General features: G+C 36.9%; 1 protein-coding gene and 1 long non-coding RNA gene across 2 annotated transcripts in view; one reads left to right on the plus strand and one right to left on the minus strand.

Annotated features, from left to right (window-relative positions):
• The window catches only part of LOC147584310 (uncharacterized), a 44,157-nt gene that overhangs the window by 14,388 nt on the left and 12,212 nt on the right, over positions 1–17,557 (plus strand). The gene's annotated exons all lie outside the window — the stretch shown is intronic.
• The window catches only part of CKMT2 (creatine kinase, mitochondrial 2), a 36,623-nt gene continuing 34,977 nt past the window's right edge, over positions 15,912–17,557 (minus strand). Inside the window, exon 10 of the mRNA XM_025924160.2 lies at positions 15,912–16,170. Coding sequence (XP_025779945.1) covers positions 16,051–16,170 — 120 coding nt within the window. The 3' untranslated portion in view covers positions 15,912–16,050. The remainder of the gene's footprint in view (positions 16,171–17,557) is intronic.

The raw sequence follows: 17,557 nt of genomic DNA on the forward strand, positions 1-17,557 counted from the left end.
TCAACTCTAACCCTCTTCTGGTGTACCTCTGAAGTTCAAGTTCCTAATCATGCTTTTTAGCGGTATGACATCAAGTGCTTCAAGTGAATACTTAAAGCTAAATTAGATGTAAGTGGTGAGATTTCCAGGCTCTCCTCTCTGAAATGAGTACTTACTTCTCTTCCTCTTATGTCTGAGGAAATGCTACCTGATTTGGGAGCTAGATGGTCCCTTCATAGAGAGCAGTGGGAGGTCTGTAGTTACGAATCCTATAAAATGGGGTAAGTGAGGAAGAAGCATTTTTTTAAATAGGAAATTTATTGTCAAATTGGTTTCCATACAATACCCAGTGCTCATCCCAACAGGTGCCTTCCTCAATGCCCATCACCCACTTTTCCCTCCCTCCCACCCCCATCAACCCTCAGTTTATTCTCATTTTTTAAGAGTCTTTTATGGTTTGTCTCCCTCCCTCTCTTTTTTTTCCCTTTCCCTCCCCCATGGTCTTCTGTTAAGTTTCTCAGGATCCACATAAGAGTGAAAACATATGGTATCTGTCTTTCTCTCTATGACTTATTACACTTAGCACAACACTCTCCAGTTCCATCCATGTTGCTACAAAAGGCCAGATTTCATTCTTTCTCATTGCCAAGTAGTGTTCCGTTGTATATATAAACCATAACTTCTTTATCCATTCATCAATTGATGGACATTTAGGCTCTTTCCATAATTTGGCTATTGTTGAAAGTGCTGCTGTAAACATTGGGGTACAAGTGCCCCTATGCATCAGCACTCCTGTATCCCTTGGGTAAATTCCTAGCAGTGCTATTGCTGGGTCATAGGGTACATCTATTTTTAATTTTTTGAGGAAACTCCAGACTGGTTTCCAGAGTGGCTGCACCAGTTGGCATTCCCACCGACAGTGCAAGAGTGTTCCCTTTTCTCCATGTCCTCTCCAGCATCTATAGTCTCCTGATTTGTTTATTTTGGCCACTCTGAACTGGTGTGAGGTGATATCTGAGTGTGGTTTTGATTTGTATTTCCCTGATGAAGAGCGACATTGAGCATCTTTTCATGTGCCTGTTGGCCATCTGGATGTCTTCTTTGGAAAAGTGTCTATTCATGTCTTCTGCCATTTCTTCACTGGATTATTTGTTTTTTGGGTGTGGAGTTTGGTGAGTTCTTTATAGATTTTGGATACTAGCCCTTTGTCTGATATGTCATTTGCAAATATCTTTTCCCATTCCGTTGGTTGCCTTTTAGTTTTGTTGATTGTTTCCTTTTTTTTTTTAATCTCTACTGTATGTCAGTATCTTGTTGAATGCTAGATACACAAAAACAACAGAGTCTACCCAATAGCCTTTTAGAGTAAGGCATGCAGATTCATAAACGACTCGTAAAGTGGTAAGTGGAGGAATTACACTGTAATTATTGTCAGTAATTACACTGTAGTTAATTTTACACAATAATTTTTATTTACACAATAATGTAGTTAATATTACACAATAATTACACTGTAGTAAAGATTACAGATGAATTCATACTTTCTGGGAGATTTTAGAAAACTTCACAGTAGAATGTGTTGCAGACAACTGGGGAGGAAGATAAGAGAGGTGATGGGAAGGAGTCAGTAAAAAAGCCCTAGTCAATTTAATCATTCTCTCCAGTAAGCTGAAATGCTTTGGTAAATGAGGTGTGTGCACAGAGGGAGGGAGAAAAATTTAAGCTAATGCTTTAGAAAGGATGAAAGTGAACGTAACTAAGTGATCGAAATGTGTAGTACAGATTTAATAACTACATAAATAATCTACCTTCAAGTCTCTGGGTAAAAAATCATAAATGACTTAGGATGAACTAATGTAAGAGCACCACATAGTAGGGAAAACATAGCCCTCCAAAAGGTTTGGCATAGAAAATAAATGGTCTTGGGAAAAAGGTCCTGCAAATATTTTAGGAAATATTTATGGACTAGGAATATGTATAAAATCATATTGTGTATATTCTGGAAGATGTGACCATACAATGGTGAGTTCTATGAAGACAAGTTGAGCAGTCCATACCTCCAGAAAAACAGTTAAGCCAGTAATACCCCAAGGCATAAGTGGAGGGCAAATGTGGAATTGTGTCCAGGTGTGCCCAAAGCAGCTCAATATGGTTATCCCTCGCTAGTTTTCAAATAGAACATTAGCTATATTGGGCATATGTTGCCTTTAGATATCTAAACAATGTGTGTTGGAGCAGGAAAGCAAACCAGATAGTGGGACTTCTTTTAAACCAGATTTTACAGTCTTCAATCTCTAAGTGTTGCTGCTTTTCCTGTTATGGGGGATTTGTTTTAAAAACCTATTTAGGATAGTGGTGCTGGTTATGGAGCACTGTGAGTGTGCTTAGTACCACTTAATTGTACACTTAAAAATGGTTAAAATGGTAAATTTTATGTATATTTTACCACAATTTACAAAATAGAAAAACTGATATTTACCCTTTAAAAGTAGTGTTTTCATTTTGATTCTCTTGAAGCTTGCTTTCACATCTTTCTTTTATTTGCTGTTTAAGAAGCTGTTCTTTAAGAATCAAGTTGTTACCTATGTATAATCTCCCTTTCTTATAAAAAATCAGTTATCAATTTGAATTTAGAAAGTATTATTTGTGGAGAACAAAGCCCTTTTTGAAAACCTATTTATTAAGCATTTTATGCTCTAAAGCTTCCCAGATAGTTATGAATGGTACTACTCATTATATACTAATACTTGTGCACAGTAATAGTTATTTACACTGGGGAAAAACTTAAGGGGAGCGTAACTAACATTACATTTTTCAGAACTGGATCCAGGATTTAAAATGTCTGGTCCCTTTCCTGTGCTCAGAGATACGGCCATATCACCTTCCTGTGGTTGCCTACTAATTCATTCTCTTATTTTTCAGGTACATGCTAAAGTACATTCATACCTGAAAAATATTCACCAGTCCTTCCCAGTTTAATATTCTGCTGAATCTCATAGTGGAGTCCTATTTGGAGGTGGTTGGGCTCCCTTCCCCATCCCCCACCTCTGACACACACATACTCATGATGTGTCTACTTCTAGAAAAGACAAAAACAGGGCCTTATTGGCTTGAAAGGTACTAGGAGCTTAAAAGAGAAAAAACAACTCATCAGTATAATGAGAAAATTTGGGATCTGAGAGAGAACAGTTGTTTAGTTTCTTTTAAAAGGCAGACATGATGGCAAAAGACAAATTGATCTGTTTTAATTAAGTTAAAGCATTAGACCATTTAAGTGAATGTTCAGTTGTGCCAGGGAGTGTGTTGAATATAATGTGTTACTTAAAACTTTTAGTAACTAAAACTTCTTACCTGTTTACAAGAGGAATGTGATAGCACTGTCAACCAAATTGTTGTGAAATGAATAAAATGCATAAAAGACCTTAAAACCAACTCTCTTTTACTCATTAAAGTCTTGTGGTGCTTCATTAATTTTAATGGTATAATCTGGTTCTGATTGAAGTGCACCGGAATGTAGTTAGTGCCTCATCAGTACTGATGAGTTCCCAGTAATTCAGGCTATGATGGCAAATTACATGTCTCTGTTTACATCTACTCCATGCATGTTTGCCCATGTCTTCAGCACAGCTTTTACATTCCAGGAGCCCAGTGTCTTCTTTTTGAACCTCACCTATGTTATTTAAAATAGATTTCTATTCTCAGAGATGCTTTTATACAACCGAGTTCTGTACAAATATTTTGTGGAGATGCTAAAACAAAACATTTCTTCCCCATATCTTCAGATTCAATATACAGATAGCCTATATGAGTCCAATGTCTTTTTGAAAAGTAAGGAGTCTGATGTATATGTTAAAAAGCAAATAACAGGATCAGTTCATTGCATTTCCACTGTAGCTCTAAGATTCATAAAAGTAAAATTTTTAATTCAAGTATAATTAGTCTACAGTATTATATTAGCTTCAGGTGTGCAACATGATTCAGTCATACATTTCTCAGTGCTCATCATAAGTATACTCTTAATCCCATTCACCTATTTCACCTGTTTCCTTCCCTACCCTACCTACTTCCCCTCTGGCAACCACAAGTTCTATATTAAGAAACTGGTTTATTTCTTTTTTTTTTTAATTCTATATATGAATGAAATCATAGAGCATTTGCCTTTCTGTGACTGATTGCATTTAACATTATACCCTCTAGATCCATCCAGGTGGTCAAATAACAAGATTACATTCTTTTTAATGGCTGAGTAATACTCCATTGTATATATATACCACATCTTCTTAAATCCTGCTTTTACAATTCCTTAGTTATAGCTCTCAAACTGATTTACTCATTGTCAAACATAAGTTACTCTTAAAGAAAGGATAGATAATTATGGTGCTACCTCTTTAATCTTTGACCTCTCTTGTGGGCATTTTTACAGCACTAGGATAAGTGACTCAATAAACATAGGGGTCCAAAGCAGGTAATCAAATGGTCTAATGCCATCCCTACCAGAGGAGGAAACAAGAGTACTGAGACATTAGTAGCAACTGGGAAGGGCTTTCTTGTGATGTAAAAGGCCTATCCACCAGATGTGACCTTCCCTTTTCTAGATTCCATGATAACCATTCGCCTTCTCTTCACATAAGTTTTGTTGTTGTTATTGTTGTTCTTTTGTTTGTTTTTTTGCAGAAAGGATAAAATATAGTTAATTTGGCTTCTTCTGAATCACCTGATTGTAGACTTGGAGTTCTTTGGTTTGGTCTTCCAGATGACTAGTCTCCATTATGTGCAGATTTTTCTAGTTTAATTCTCAGATGACTTTTTATTTACCTTTTTTTTTCTTGAGGGTGTTGAGCCTCCCTCATATATGCTTTGTATCTCAATTAAATTATAAGCCCATGTATAATTACCTACCTATATTAAATAATTTTGGTTGACCTTTGAATAGCATGGGTTTGAACTGCATGGATCCACTTACATGTAGATTTTTTTTTTTAATTTTTTTTTTTAACGTTTATTTATTTTTGAGACAGAGAGAGACAGAGCATGAATGGGGGGAAGGGCAGAGAGAGAGGGAGACACAGAATCGGAAGCAGGCTCCAGGCTCTGAGCCATCAGCCCAGAGCCCGATGCGGGGCTCGAACTCACGGACCGCGAGATTGTGACCTGAGCCGAACTCAGACGCTTAACCGACTGAGCCACCCAGGCGCCCCACATGTAGATTTTTTTAGTAGAATATTATGAATGTATTTTCTCTTTAGGATATTCTTGACTTTTTTTTTTAACTTTATTATAAGAATATGGTATATAGTACATATAACATACAAAATCTGTGTTAATTGACTATGCTCTCTATAAGGCTTCTGGTCAACAGTAGGCTACTAGTTAAGTTTTAGGGAGTCAAAAGTTATACATAGATTTTTGACTGTGCAGGGGATCGGCACCCCTAACCCCCACATTGTGTAAGGGTCAACTGTATTTTTAATGTGGAGAGATGGTGATTACTTCATTTCTACCTTGATTATTGAATTAAATACAATAGATAGTCCATAATTTATACCAAAGTTTTATTCTATTATAATTAACAACAGCTACATATCTCTTCACATTAAAAAGTTAGACTTGATTCCATTTTAAATTTTAAAAGTAGTTACGAAGTTTTTTTGACATTCAGAAATGAATAAGAAATTTATTTCTGGGTACAAGCAAGTGAGAAGTGGTCACGTTTGTGGAAGGGATAATCAGTCGTGACAGGAGAAGGAGGTACAGAGCTGCTTTTATACAAAGGGACAGGGAGAAATAGGTGTGGAATTCAGATGTCCACTTGGAGGTACTTGGAGTACCTCCTGGTACTCCCTTGTATTGTTGTAACATTGTAAAACAAGACCGATGCAAAAAGGGTGCAATTGCCAAGCCTCAGGATTGAAGGTTTTGCTCACACAGAAGAAAAGGCCCTAACATCAGCCAAGGTGATAGTTGAAAATGAGGAAAATTTAGAATGGATAATGGATGCAGCTGAAGAGAAATACCAGTTGCAACAAGGGGGATTTAGTTCATACCACTAAACTGTCTTCTAAGATCTTCTGTAGGAAGTGAGATTCCTGGAAGCCATAGAGGAGCTTCTTCTAGAAGTAAGTGTATATGATACAAAGAGTAGATGGTAGTGGCCGTGAAAATGTATTACTGAGATTTTCTCTTGCAGGGGGCATAATTGACTGACAGCTCCAGGTACAGCCCCTCTGGATCAACCATAATGTTCGTACTGAGGCCAGTGTTCTCATGGTCTGCTTGCAGCCCATAAATGAGCAAGGCCCATTCTTGCCTTAGGAGATGCATGACTCTTCTAACAGGTGTGAAGACCCCCATTGGCCTGCATGAAACTTTCCTGGACCTGTGTTGTAGTCTTGGACTTCCTTTTTTCTCTCTGTCTAGTGTCATGATTCAAACACATCTGCTTGTCCTGCTCCTTCCTACAAATAGCACTTTCATGTTGAATCCTGCCATGGCATCTGCTTTCCCTGCAGATCCATACACAGTTGAGGTTTAAGTCCTTTGAATTCTTCCTGATACTTGGTCAGCTTGTCCTATGGAATACTGAGAAAGGCATGTTGGGTATTTGTTTATTCCCTCTTTAAGTTTTGTCAGTTTGGGCTTCATGTATTTTGAAACTTACTAAATGGATACATATTTAGAATTTTTAAGTTTTCTTAGTGGATTTGCATGTGTATAATTATAAAATGTCCTCCCTGTATCTTTTTACGACTTAAAACAAGGACCATTTTATTGTCTTTTATGATTATTTGGGTTGCCTGGGCTTAGCTGATGGTTTTTTTTATGTTTTGGAGATTTATCAGTTTTTTCACATGCATCCGTAGTTTTTTGTTGTTATTTTCACTGAGTAGGATTCAGACTATTATTAAAATCAGCATTTTTAGGGGGTGCCTGGGTGGCTCAATCAGTTAAGTGACCAACTTTAGCTCAGGTCATGATCTCATGTTTTGTGGGTTTGAGCTCCGTGTTGGACTCTGTGCTGACAGCTCAGAGCCTGAAGCCTGCTTCAGATTCTGTTTCCTTTTTTCAGTCCCTTCCCTGCTCGCTTGCTCTCTCTTAAAAATAAACATTTTTAAAAAATCAGCATTTTTGCATTTTCCAGTGTCTTCAGGGTATCAGTCTCCTGACTTACTATGTTTTTAAATTTTTAATTCCAGAAGAGTTAGTATATAGTGTTACATTCATTTCAGGTATACAATCGGGTATACAATTCTATACATTACTCAGTATAGAACAATTCTATACATTACTCAGTGCTCATCAAGATAAGTGTACTCTTAATCCCCTTGATGTATTTCACTCATCCCCCTCACTCACCTCCCCTCTCATAACCGTCAGTTTGTTCTCTGTAGTTAAGTCTGTGTTTTGTTTTGGTTTTTTTTCTTTGTTTTGTTTCTTAAATTGTACATAAGAGTGAAATCATGTAGGATTTATCTTTCTCTGATTTCACTTAGCATTATGCTCTCTAGATCCATCTATTTTGTTGCAAATGGCAAGCTTTCATTCTTTTTTATGTCTGAGTAATATAATGTAGTATTTATGTATCACGTCTTCTTTATCCATTCCTCTATCAGTGGACACTTGGGCTGCTTCCATAATTTGGCTATTATAAATAATGCTGCAGTAAACAGAGAGGTGCATATGTCTTTTCAAATTAGTGTTTTTGTGTTCTTCAGATAAATACTCAGTAGTGAATTTACTTGATCATATGGTAATTCTATTTTTAATTTTTTGAGGAGCCTCCATTCTGTATTCCACAGTGGATACACCAGTTTGCATTCCCACCAACAGTGCAACAGGGTTTCTTTTTCTCCACACCCTTACTACAGTTGTTTTTTGTGTTTTTTATGTTAGCCATTCTCAGAGGTGAGAGGTGCTACCTCATTGTGGTTTTGATTTATATTCCCTGATGATGAGGAATGATGAGCATCTTTTCATGTGTCTGTTGACCATCTGTATATCTACTTTGGAGAAATGTCTGTTCAAATGCCTATTTTTCAATTGGATTATTTGTATTTTTGTGTTGAATTGTATTAAGTTCTTTATAGATTTTGAGTGCTAAACCTTTAGCAGATACATTATTGGCAAATATCTTCTCCCATTTGGTTGTTCATCTTTTAGTTTTGCTGATTCTTTCCTCTTCTGTGCAGAAACTTCTTGTTTGATGTGGTCCCAGTAGTTTATTTTTGCTTTTGTTTCCTTTGCCTCAGAAGTGATGCCTAAAAAATGTTGCTATAGCCAATGTCAGAGAAACTGCCTGTGCTCTCTTCTAGGATTTTTATGGCTTCCGGTCTCACATTTATATCCTAAATTCATTTGGGGCTTATTTTTGTGTATAGTGTAAGTGGTCCAGTTTCATTCTTTTGCATGTAGCTGTCCAGTTTTCCCAACACCATTTGTTGAAGAGACTTTTTCCCAGTGCGTACTCTTGCCTCCTTAGTCAAAGAATAATCGACCTTATAATTGTGGGTTTATTTCTGGGCTCTGTGTTCTATGCTGTTGATCTGTGTGTCTGTTTTTGTGCCAGTACCATGCTATTTTGATTACTGCAGCTTTATAGTTTATCTTGAAATCTGAGTTTGTAATGCCTCCAGTTTTATTATTCTTTTTCAAGATCGCTTTGGCCATTTGGGGTTTTTTTGTGGTTCCATACAAATTTTAGGATTATACCAGCTCTGTGAAAAATGCTGTTGGTATTTTGATAAGGATTGAATGAAATCTGTAGATTGCTTTGGATAGTATAGATACTTTAGCATTATTCTTCCGATCCATGAGCATAGACTATCTTTCTATTTGTGTCATCTTCAATTTCTTTCATCAGTGACTTAAGAGTTTTCAGAGTATAGGTCTTTGACCTCCTTGGTTAAGTTGATTCCTAGGCATTTTATTATTGGGGGAGGGACAATTGTAAATGGGATTGTTTTCTTAATTTCTCTTTCGGCTGCGTCATTATTAGGGTATAGAAATGCAGTGGATTTCTGTATTTTGATTTTGTATCCTGCAACCTTATTGAATTCGTAGTAGTTTTTTCATGGAGTAATTAGAGTTTTCTATGTATAGTATCATGTCATCTGTGAATAGTGACAGTTTGACTTCTTCCCTTCTAATTGGATGTTTTATTTCTTTTCCTTGACTGATTGCTGTGGCTAGGATTTCCAGTACTTTTTGAATAAAAGTGGTGAGAGTGGACATCTGGTCTTGTTCCTGATCATAAGGGGAAAACTCTGAGTTTCAAAAGGGATGAAAGACCTAAATGTGAGATGTGAAACCGTAAAAATCCTAGAGGAGAATACAGGCAATAAAGTCTGATGTTGGCTGTAGCAACTTCCTACTAGATAAATCTCTGGAGGCGAGGGAACAAAAGCAAAAATGAACTATTGGCACTTAAGATAAAAAACTTAAAAGGCAATCTTTGGAATGGGAGAAGATACTTGCAAATTACATATCTGATAAAGAGATAGTATCCAAAATGTACAAAAACTTATAAAATTCAACACCCCAAAAACAATCCAGTTAAAAAAAGGACAGAAGACATGAATAGACATTCCTCCAAATAAGACATACAGATGGCTAATGGATAAATGAAAAGATGCTCAACATCACTCACCATCAGGGAAATGTCAATCAAACGTACAATGAGATATCCCCTCATACCTGTCAGAATGGCTAAAATTAACAGCTCAGGAAGTAACATGTTGATGAGGATGCAGAGAAAGGGGAACCCTTTTACACTGTTGATGGGAATGCAAACTAGTAAAGTCACTCTGGAAAACAGTATGGAGGTTCCTCACAAAGTTAAAAGAACTATCCTATGATCTAGCAATTGCCCTACTAGGTATTTACCCAAAGGATACAAAAATACTGATTTGAAGTGATATATGCACCCCAATGTTGATAGCAGCATTATCAATAATAGTCAAACTATGGACAAAGCCCAAGTGTCCATCAGCTGATGAATGGATAAAGAAGTTGAGGTATATTGGGGCACCTGGGTAGCTCAGTTGGTTAAGCATCTTACTCTTGGTTTTGGCTCAGGTCATGATCTTATGGTTCATGAGCTCAAGCTCAACATCAGACTCCATGCTGGCAGTGCAAAGCCTGCTTGTGATTCTCTTTGCTCCTCTCTAGCCCCTCCCCCACTTGCTTTCTCCATCTTTCTCAAACTTAAAGTTGTTATATGTATACTGTATATATATGGATACATACATATGTAATATTGTGTGAAATATTACTCAGCCATCAAAAGAATGAAATATTGACGTTTGTAATGATGTGGATGGAGCTAGAGAATATCATACTAAGCAAAATAGGTCATTCAAAAACAAATACCATAAGATTTCAGTCACATGTGGAATTTAAGATATAAAACAGATGAACATGCAGGGGAAAAAGAGAGGCAAACCATAAAACAGACTCTTAACTATAGAGAATAAACTGAGGATTGCTGGAGGAGAGGTGGGTAGGGGGGTGGGTTAAATGGGTGGTAGGTATTTAAGGAGGGCACTTGTGATGAGTACTGGATGTGGTAAGTAAGTGATGGATCACTAAATTCTACACCTGAAACTAATATTGCAGTGTATGTTAACTAAATGGAATTTAAATAAAAACCTGAAAAAGAAAAAAATAAAAGTTTGGGAAAAATTTGCCCTCAGTCATATAGTCAGTTAGTGGCAGAGCCTGAATTTAAAGCAAATCTTTTGACCTCAAAACAACGTCTTGTGGCTGCCTCCAAAACATGTTCTTGGGTGACTCTTGGCCTGAGAGAGAATAACCAATTCCCTTTGAGCCAACATACTTATGATGATGATGTGGCAGCACAGAAGTCAAGGAGAAGGACAACATTTCCCTTCCCCACGGAAGAGGGCCAGAATGATTTCTCAGCTGCCAAAGCTTATTCTTTCTGCATTCTGCTTCAGATACAAAGATCGTTTCAAATTAAAAAGGTCCTGTGATTCAGAACAATATTCTGTGCACATCATTGCTTCATGAATGTTGATTGAACTAGACCTTAGGAAATGGGAACTACTGGCATGCTATGAATACTTTGGCTGAAATATGACATTCAACTAGAATTTTAATAGTTACAAGTCTCTTTATCTCTTTCAGGAGACTCATATAAAACATCTTTTATTTGCACTATAATTTTGCCAATGTGCTTGTTTTGTGTGCCAGAAGTATAACTTAGCACAACTTCTGCAAACAGGATTATATCTATCAAATATTTGGCAATGCTTGAGGAGAAAGAATGTTCTCCTATCTAATTAAGATGCTGTTACATGATCTGAAAATTGTCTGAGGAGCAGTCAGCGAAGGATATTTAATGAATATGGAGATTTCAACAAAAATTGAGATGCCAGATTGAGCATTAGGAATTCATTGTAGACATGGTTATTAAATGCATGTCTTTAGATATGAATATCTTGTTCTTAAAAAGGAAAGTTACAGATGAATAATTCCTGGAAATACAATAAAGGTCAAATAGCCTTATAAATCAAGAATTTCAAATGTAGGTAAGATAATTAAAGTCTGTGGGCAAACTAATATTCAATGCAAATGTGGTTTTGATATTGATGAGTAGAATTAGTGGCAAAGGTGACAAATGAATTCAGTAAAAATACAACAAAAAGGAAGAGATACTCGCCATACATTCTGTGCTGTTAATTCTTCCTGTTAATTATGCTGTTGAGGATGATGTAATACAGATTTCAGAAATTTGTTTTTTTTCCCCTGTGACTATGTTTCCATTACTGTACTTCTCATGTTATTGTTTTTTTTTTTAATTTTATAACGGGAAGTTTGTAAGTCTTAATCCACATCACTTATTTCAGTGATTCCACACGCACATTCTCACCTCTCCTCTGGCAAACAATAGTTTCTTTTCTGTATTTATGGATCTGTTAGTTTTTTATTCTTTTGTGTTTGTCATTCCACATATAAGTGAAATCATGTGGTATTTGCTTGTTCTCTAACTTACTTCACTTAGCAAAATACTCTCTAGGTGCATCCATGCTGTTGCAAAGGGCAAGATCTCATTCTTTTTTATGGTTGAGTAATATTCTGTTGTGTGCATAGATGAGCCCTTCTTAATCTGTTCAACTTCTCAGTGGACACTTACACTGTTGCTACATCATGTCTCTTGTAAATATTGCTGCAGTAAACATAGGGGTGAATATATCTTTTCAAATTTGTGTTTTTGTTTTCTTTGGGTAAATAGCCAGTAGTGGAATTCTTAGATTTTATGGTGTTTACATTTTTAATGTTTTCAGGAACCTCCATAGTTTTCCACAGTGGCTATACCCATTTACATTGCTACCAACAGTGCACAAGGGCTCCTTTTCTTCCACATCCTCACCAACACTTGTCATTTCTTGTCTTTGTGATTCTGGTCATTATGACAGGTATGAGGTGCTATCTCATTATGATTTTGGTTTGCATTTCCTTGATGATAGTGATGTGGAGCATATTTTCATGTATCTGGCCATTTGTATGTCTTCTTGGGGCAAAATATCTATTCAGGTGCTCTGCCCATCTTTTCATGTGATGATTTGTTGTGTCTTTAATTGTGTGAGTATTTTGCTATTTTGGAAATGAACCCCTTATTGGAAATACCACTTGTACATATTCTCTCCCATTTGGTAGGTTGTCTTTTTGTTCTATGGGTGGTTTCCTTTACTGTGTAAAGCTTGTTATTTTGTGGTGGTCCCAATGGCTTATTACTGCTTTTGTTTTACTTGCCTGAGGAGACCTATCCATAGATCTACTGCTGAGGCCAGTGTCCAAGGATTTACTGCCTAGATTTTCTCTTAGGAGTTTTATGGTTCCATGCCTCACATTTGGGTCTTTAATCCATCTTGAGTTTATTTTTGCATATGGCATAATAAAGTGGTACAGTTTCATTCTTTTGCATCTAGCAGTCCAATTTTCCCAGCACTATTTATTGACTGTCTTTCCCCCATTATATATTCTTGTCTCCTTTGCCTGTACATTTACTGATCACAGGATCATGGATTCATTTCTGAGCATTCTGTCTTATTCCATGGACCTATGTGTCTCTTTTTCTGCTGGCATCATAGTGTTATGATGACTATAGCCTTGCAGTACATCTTGAAATCTGCAACTGTGATACCTCCAGCTTTGTTTTTCTCTCTCACGGCTGCCTTGGATGTTCAAGGTCTTTGTCGGCTTCGTGGAAATTTGGAGATTATTCATTCTAGTTTGGTGGAAAATACTAGTAGTGTTTTGATAGGTATTGCATTGAATCTGTAGGTTGTTTGAGCAGCCCAGACATTCCAATGATATTCATTCTTCCAATTCATGAGCATGTTATATCTTTCCATTTGTGTAATCTTCAAATTTCTTTGATTAGTATCTTCCAGTTCTCAGAGTATAGATCTTTCACCTCCTTGGTTAAATTTATTCCAGTGTGTGTTCTTTTTGGGTGCAATTGTAAAAGGGATCGTTCTTAATTTCTCTCTCTGCTATTTCATTATTGGTGTGTAGAAATGCAACTGATTTCTGTATATTAATTTTGTATTCTGCAACTTTACTGATTTCACATATTATACTTTCTTCCTGTTTTGTTTTTTTTTTTTTTGATGGGAACTTTTGTGTTTTGTATGTATAGTATCATATCACCTGCAAGTAGTGACAGTTTTACCTGTTCATTACCACTTTAGATGCCTTTTATTTCTTTCCTTGTCTGACTGCTGTGGCTAGATGTCCAGTACTATGGTGAATAAAAGTAGTGAGAGTGGGCATGCTCATCGTGTTCCTAATCTTAGAGGAAAAACTTTCCATTTTTCACCTATTAAGTAGTATGCAGTTAGCTGTGAGTTGTTCATATAAGGCCTTTATTATATTGATGTCTGTTTCTCCTGAACCCACTCTGGTGAGAATTTGTATCATGAATGGATAGTATATTTTGTCAGATGCTTATTCCACATCTATTGAGATGATTATATGGTTTTTATCCTTCCTCTTATTAATGTGGTATATCTCATTGATTTGTGGATATTGAATCACTGTGCATCCCAGAAATAAATCCCACTTGATCATGATGAATGATCCTTTTCATGTATTGTTGAATTTAATTTGCTCATGTTTGTCCAGGGAGTTTTGCCTGTATTCATCATGGATGTTGGCCTTTGGTTTTTCTATCTTCTTGTGTCTTTGGTGTTGGTATCAGGCTAATGCTGATGTTGTGGAATGAATTTCACTTTTCCTTCCTCTTTGGGTTTTGGGAATAGTTTGAGAAAAATAGGTATTAACTCTTCTGTAAATGTTGTGTAGGTTTAGATCACAAGGATTGCTTCCTTTTTATATCAGTATCCCTATATTTTTATGCCAGTGCTTGCTTTTCAGCACTTATTCCAAAAAAAAAAAAAAGAAAGAAAAGGAATAATGTTGGCATATGCCCCTGTTGTTGGGTCTCTTCAACTCCTGTATGCTTATGTTTCTCTTTAGCTATATGTATTTGCCTTCATCTACCTATTTTCATGTAAGTCCTTTCAGAAGAGGGATGTTGATGTCTGTTGGTTTGCCCAAAGGACGGTTTAAGGGATATTCAGAGATCAGTTATCATAATAATACAATATTGGTTCTTAAGTTATTATGCCTTCTTCTACAAACCCCTTACATTGTACATGCAATGTGATGAGCACTTCTAAATGCACTTCCCAATGATCACTGTTCTGCTCCCAGCAGCCCTATGAGGTGTTCATGATCATTGTGCTCATTTTATACAAAGGAAACTGAGGAACGCAGAAACTAAATCATTTGATGTCATATGGTGGGAAAGTTGGAACTTAGGCCTAGTCAGTCTGGCTGTAGAGTCAACATGCTTGGCCAGGATACCTCTGTTCTCTACCCTTTATCTTTCTGCCCCTAGAATGCTCATTACTACGTGAAGTTCTGATCTCTTATCTGTCTACAGGCCTTAGTTGGCAGAACAGCCCTCTACCCCATCCCATTCAGGGTACTTAACATAATATCCTCAATTATATTGGGTCCAGTTTCCTTGTCTAAATTTTTACCACCTACCAATTTGCCATTCATAAATTAATGTGGTGCTTGTAAGCACTAGCATGAGCACATTTTTTTACTCTAGCATCTGCAGTGTCACCTACAGAATGTAGAATTTGATCTCATTCCTGTCATTGAAGTTAACAATTTTTAATGTTGTGGTACAATTTCTTAACTTGCTACCGAGTTCTCAACTCTTCTGTCATGCCACTTCATGTTTCTGACATCACTTCATGAATGTAAAAGCATAACAAGATTTGAAATGAGGCCATTCAGGCTTAGGGAATAATTCTCGATTTGGATTTGGTGACCTCAATCTTCCCTAATATTTTTACCCTTCTTCCACCTCAGGACCAACCAAAGGAAGACATATATGCTTTTCAAACCAGTTCTGTTGGATACCCCATTTCCATGTATTCTGCCTTCAGTTTCTCCAGTGCCTACAACCCCAATCAGGGTATATCTGAAACTTTCCCATATTTGTCACCAGAATGCTTTTATATGCTTATCTTGAATTTGTCAGCAACTTAGTGATTGTGGCTGACTCCTTTTCTGTAGCCATCCCTAAGTAACCTCTGTTTGTCTTCATTTGTGTAGTTATAATTATTTCCACACTCTCAAGAAAATGAATTTCTTCTTGTTCTAGTTGCCAGAAACATGATTGGGAAATGAGGAATTAATCTACCAATGTTGTCCATAAAGTTTTGTTACAGTGCTGATATTGTAGCATCTAGATGAATGGAGGGTTTTTAGCTTGGTGTGTAAGTGGTCTTAGAAATATGTTTTATCAGTGCCTTAAAACACTTTTGCCTGCTGCTACTTGTAATTTCATGCATTTGCCTTTCTTAGGATTTTAAAAAATCGGGGAAACTAAACATATTAAGGAGAGTTTTATTGTAAAGATAGGACATACAATGTTACATTTTTGCAAGTCTATAAAAACTCTCAGAGTAAAATACCTTCATGTCTGTCATACCAGCAGACAGATTATTTACAGTTTGGAAAAGAGAAAGTTCACTTTCTGCCAAACTGAGGCAGAGGCGGTGGGACCTTAATATCTTGGCCTCTCTCCAACTTCTTTTCACAATCCACCAGATAGTTGACTCCATCGATGACTATCTGAACAAGCTCAACCTTTGATAGTGAAAAAGACAAATGATTAATTTGCATAGAAGACACATGCAAGGCATTAATTAATAAGAACAATACTGGGACAAATAAAATGCCATGTTAGATGGACTTGAGAGAAATAATCAGAAAGAAGAAATTGTTACTAAGTGTTGTAGAGGAGGGATATCTGATGGTCATTGCCAGAGATGAAGAGCAGAGATATTACAGGGCTACTCAATCTTTTTTTTTTATTATTATTTCAAAGATGGAGTTACTACATTTGAGAACTCTTTAAATATATGAAAACCATTAATGTGCCTCTCAAACCCTTTTTTCCCCATCAGTCTCTGCTATGAGTTTATGTAAAAGTAAAATTACACTGACACCTTGTTTTGTTCTTTGACCTGGATCTCTCTTAAGACCTGCCGCTAAGCTGAGCGCTCAGTAATCTGTAGTTCAGATATTATTTACACAGTGGATAGCTCTCTGAAAAATTGTTTAAAATCAAATGTTTGGCAATTAAATCATGTTTTCACTGTATCAAGTAAGTTTGCTTTTTTTTAAAAATTTTTTTCAATGTTTATTTTTGAGAGAGACAGAGACAGAATGCGAGTGGATTAGGGGCAGAGAGAGAGGGAGACACAGAATCTGAAGCAGGCTCCAGGCTCCAAGTTGTCAGCACAGAACCCTACACGGGGCTTGAACTCATGAGCTGTGAGATCATGACTTGAACCGAAGTCAGACACTCAACTGACTGAGCCACCCAGGCGCCCCAAGATAAGTTTGCTTCTTAAAGGAGAGTTTGTAAGTTATATTATGATAAACTTTTAAAAATTCCTGGTTTTCATAAATTTTTGTTTTGAGAGAGAGAGTGTGTGAGCAGGGGAAGGGCAGAGAGAGAGGGAGACAGAGGACTGGAAGCAGGCTCTGCGCTGACAGCAGCAAGTCCTATGTGGGGCTCAAACTCGCAAATGGTAAGATCATGACCTGAATTGAAGTTGGATCCTTAACTGACTAATCAATCGGTGCCCACCCCACCCCCTTTTTATAATTCCTGCTTTAAAACAAAGTTAGAACTTTGATTCACAAATACTAGTTTTTATTAAATTCGAGCACATCTACCTACGAATTTCTTTTTCCTGTGATCCTCTACCTAATCAATTGTACCGTTCCTAAAGAAATGCAAATTCTGGGGCGCCTGGGTGGCTCAGTTGGTTGAGCCTTCGACTTCGGCTCAGGTCATGATCTCACGGTCTGTGAGTTCGAGCCCCGAGTCGGGCTCTGTGCTGACAGCTCGGAACCTGGAGCCTGCTTCTGCTTCTGTCTCCCTCTCTCTCTGCCCCTCCCCCATTCATGCTCTGTCTCTGTCTCAAAAATAAATAAACATTAAAAAAAATTTTTTTTAAAGAAA

Source organism: Puma concolor, chromosome A1 (genome assembly GCF_028749965.1).
Source record: "Puma concolor isolate L17-30 chromosome A1, mPumCon1.1.hap2, whole genome shotgun sequence".
NCBI lineage: Eukaryota > Metazoa > Chordata > Mammalia > Carnivora > Felidae > Puma > Puma concolor.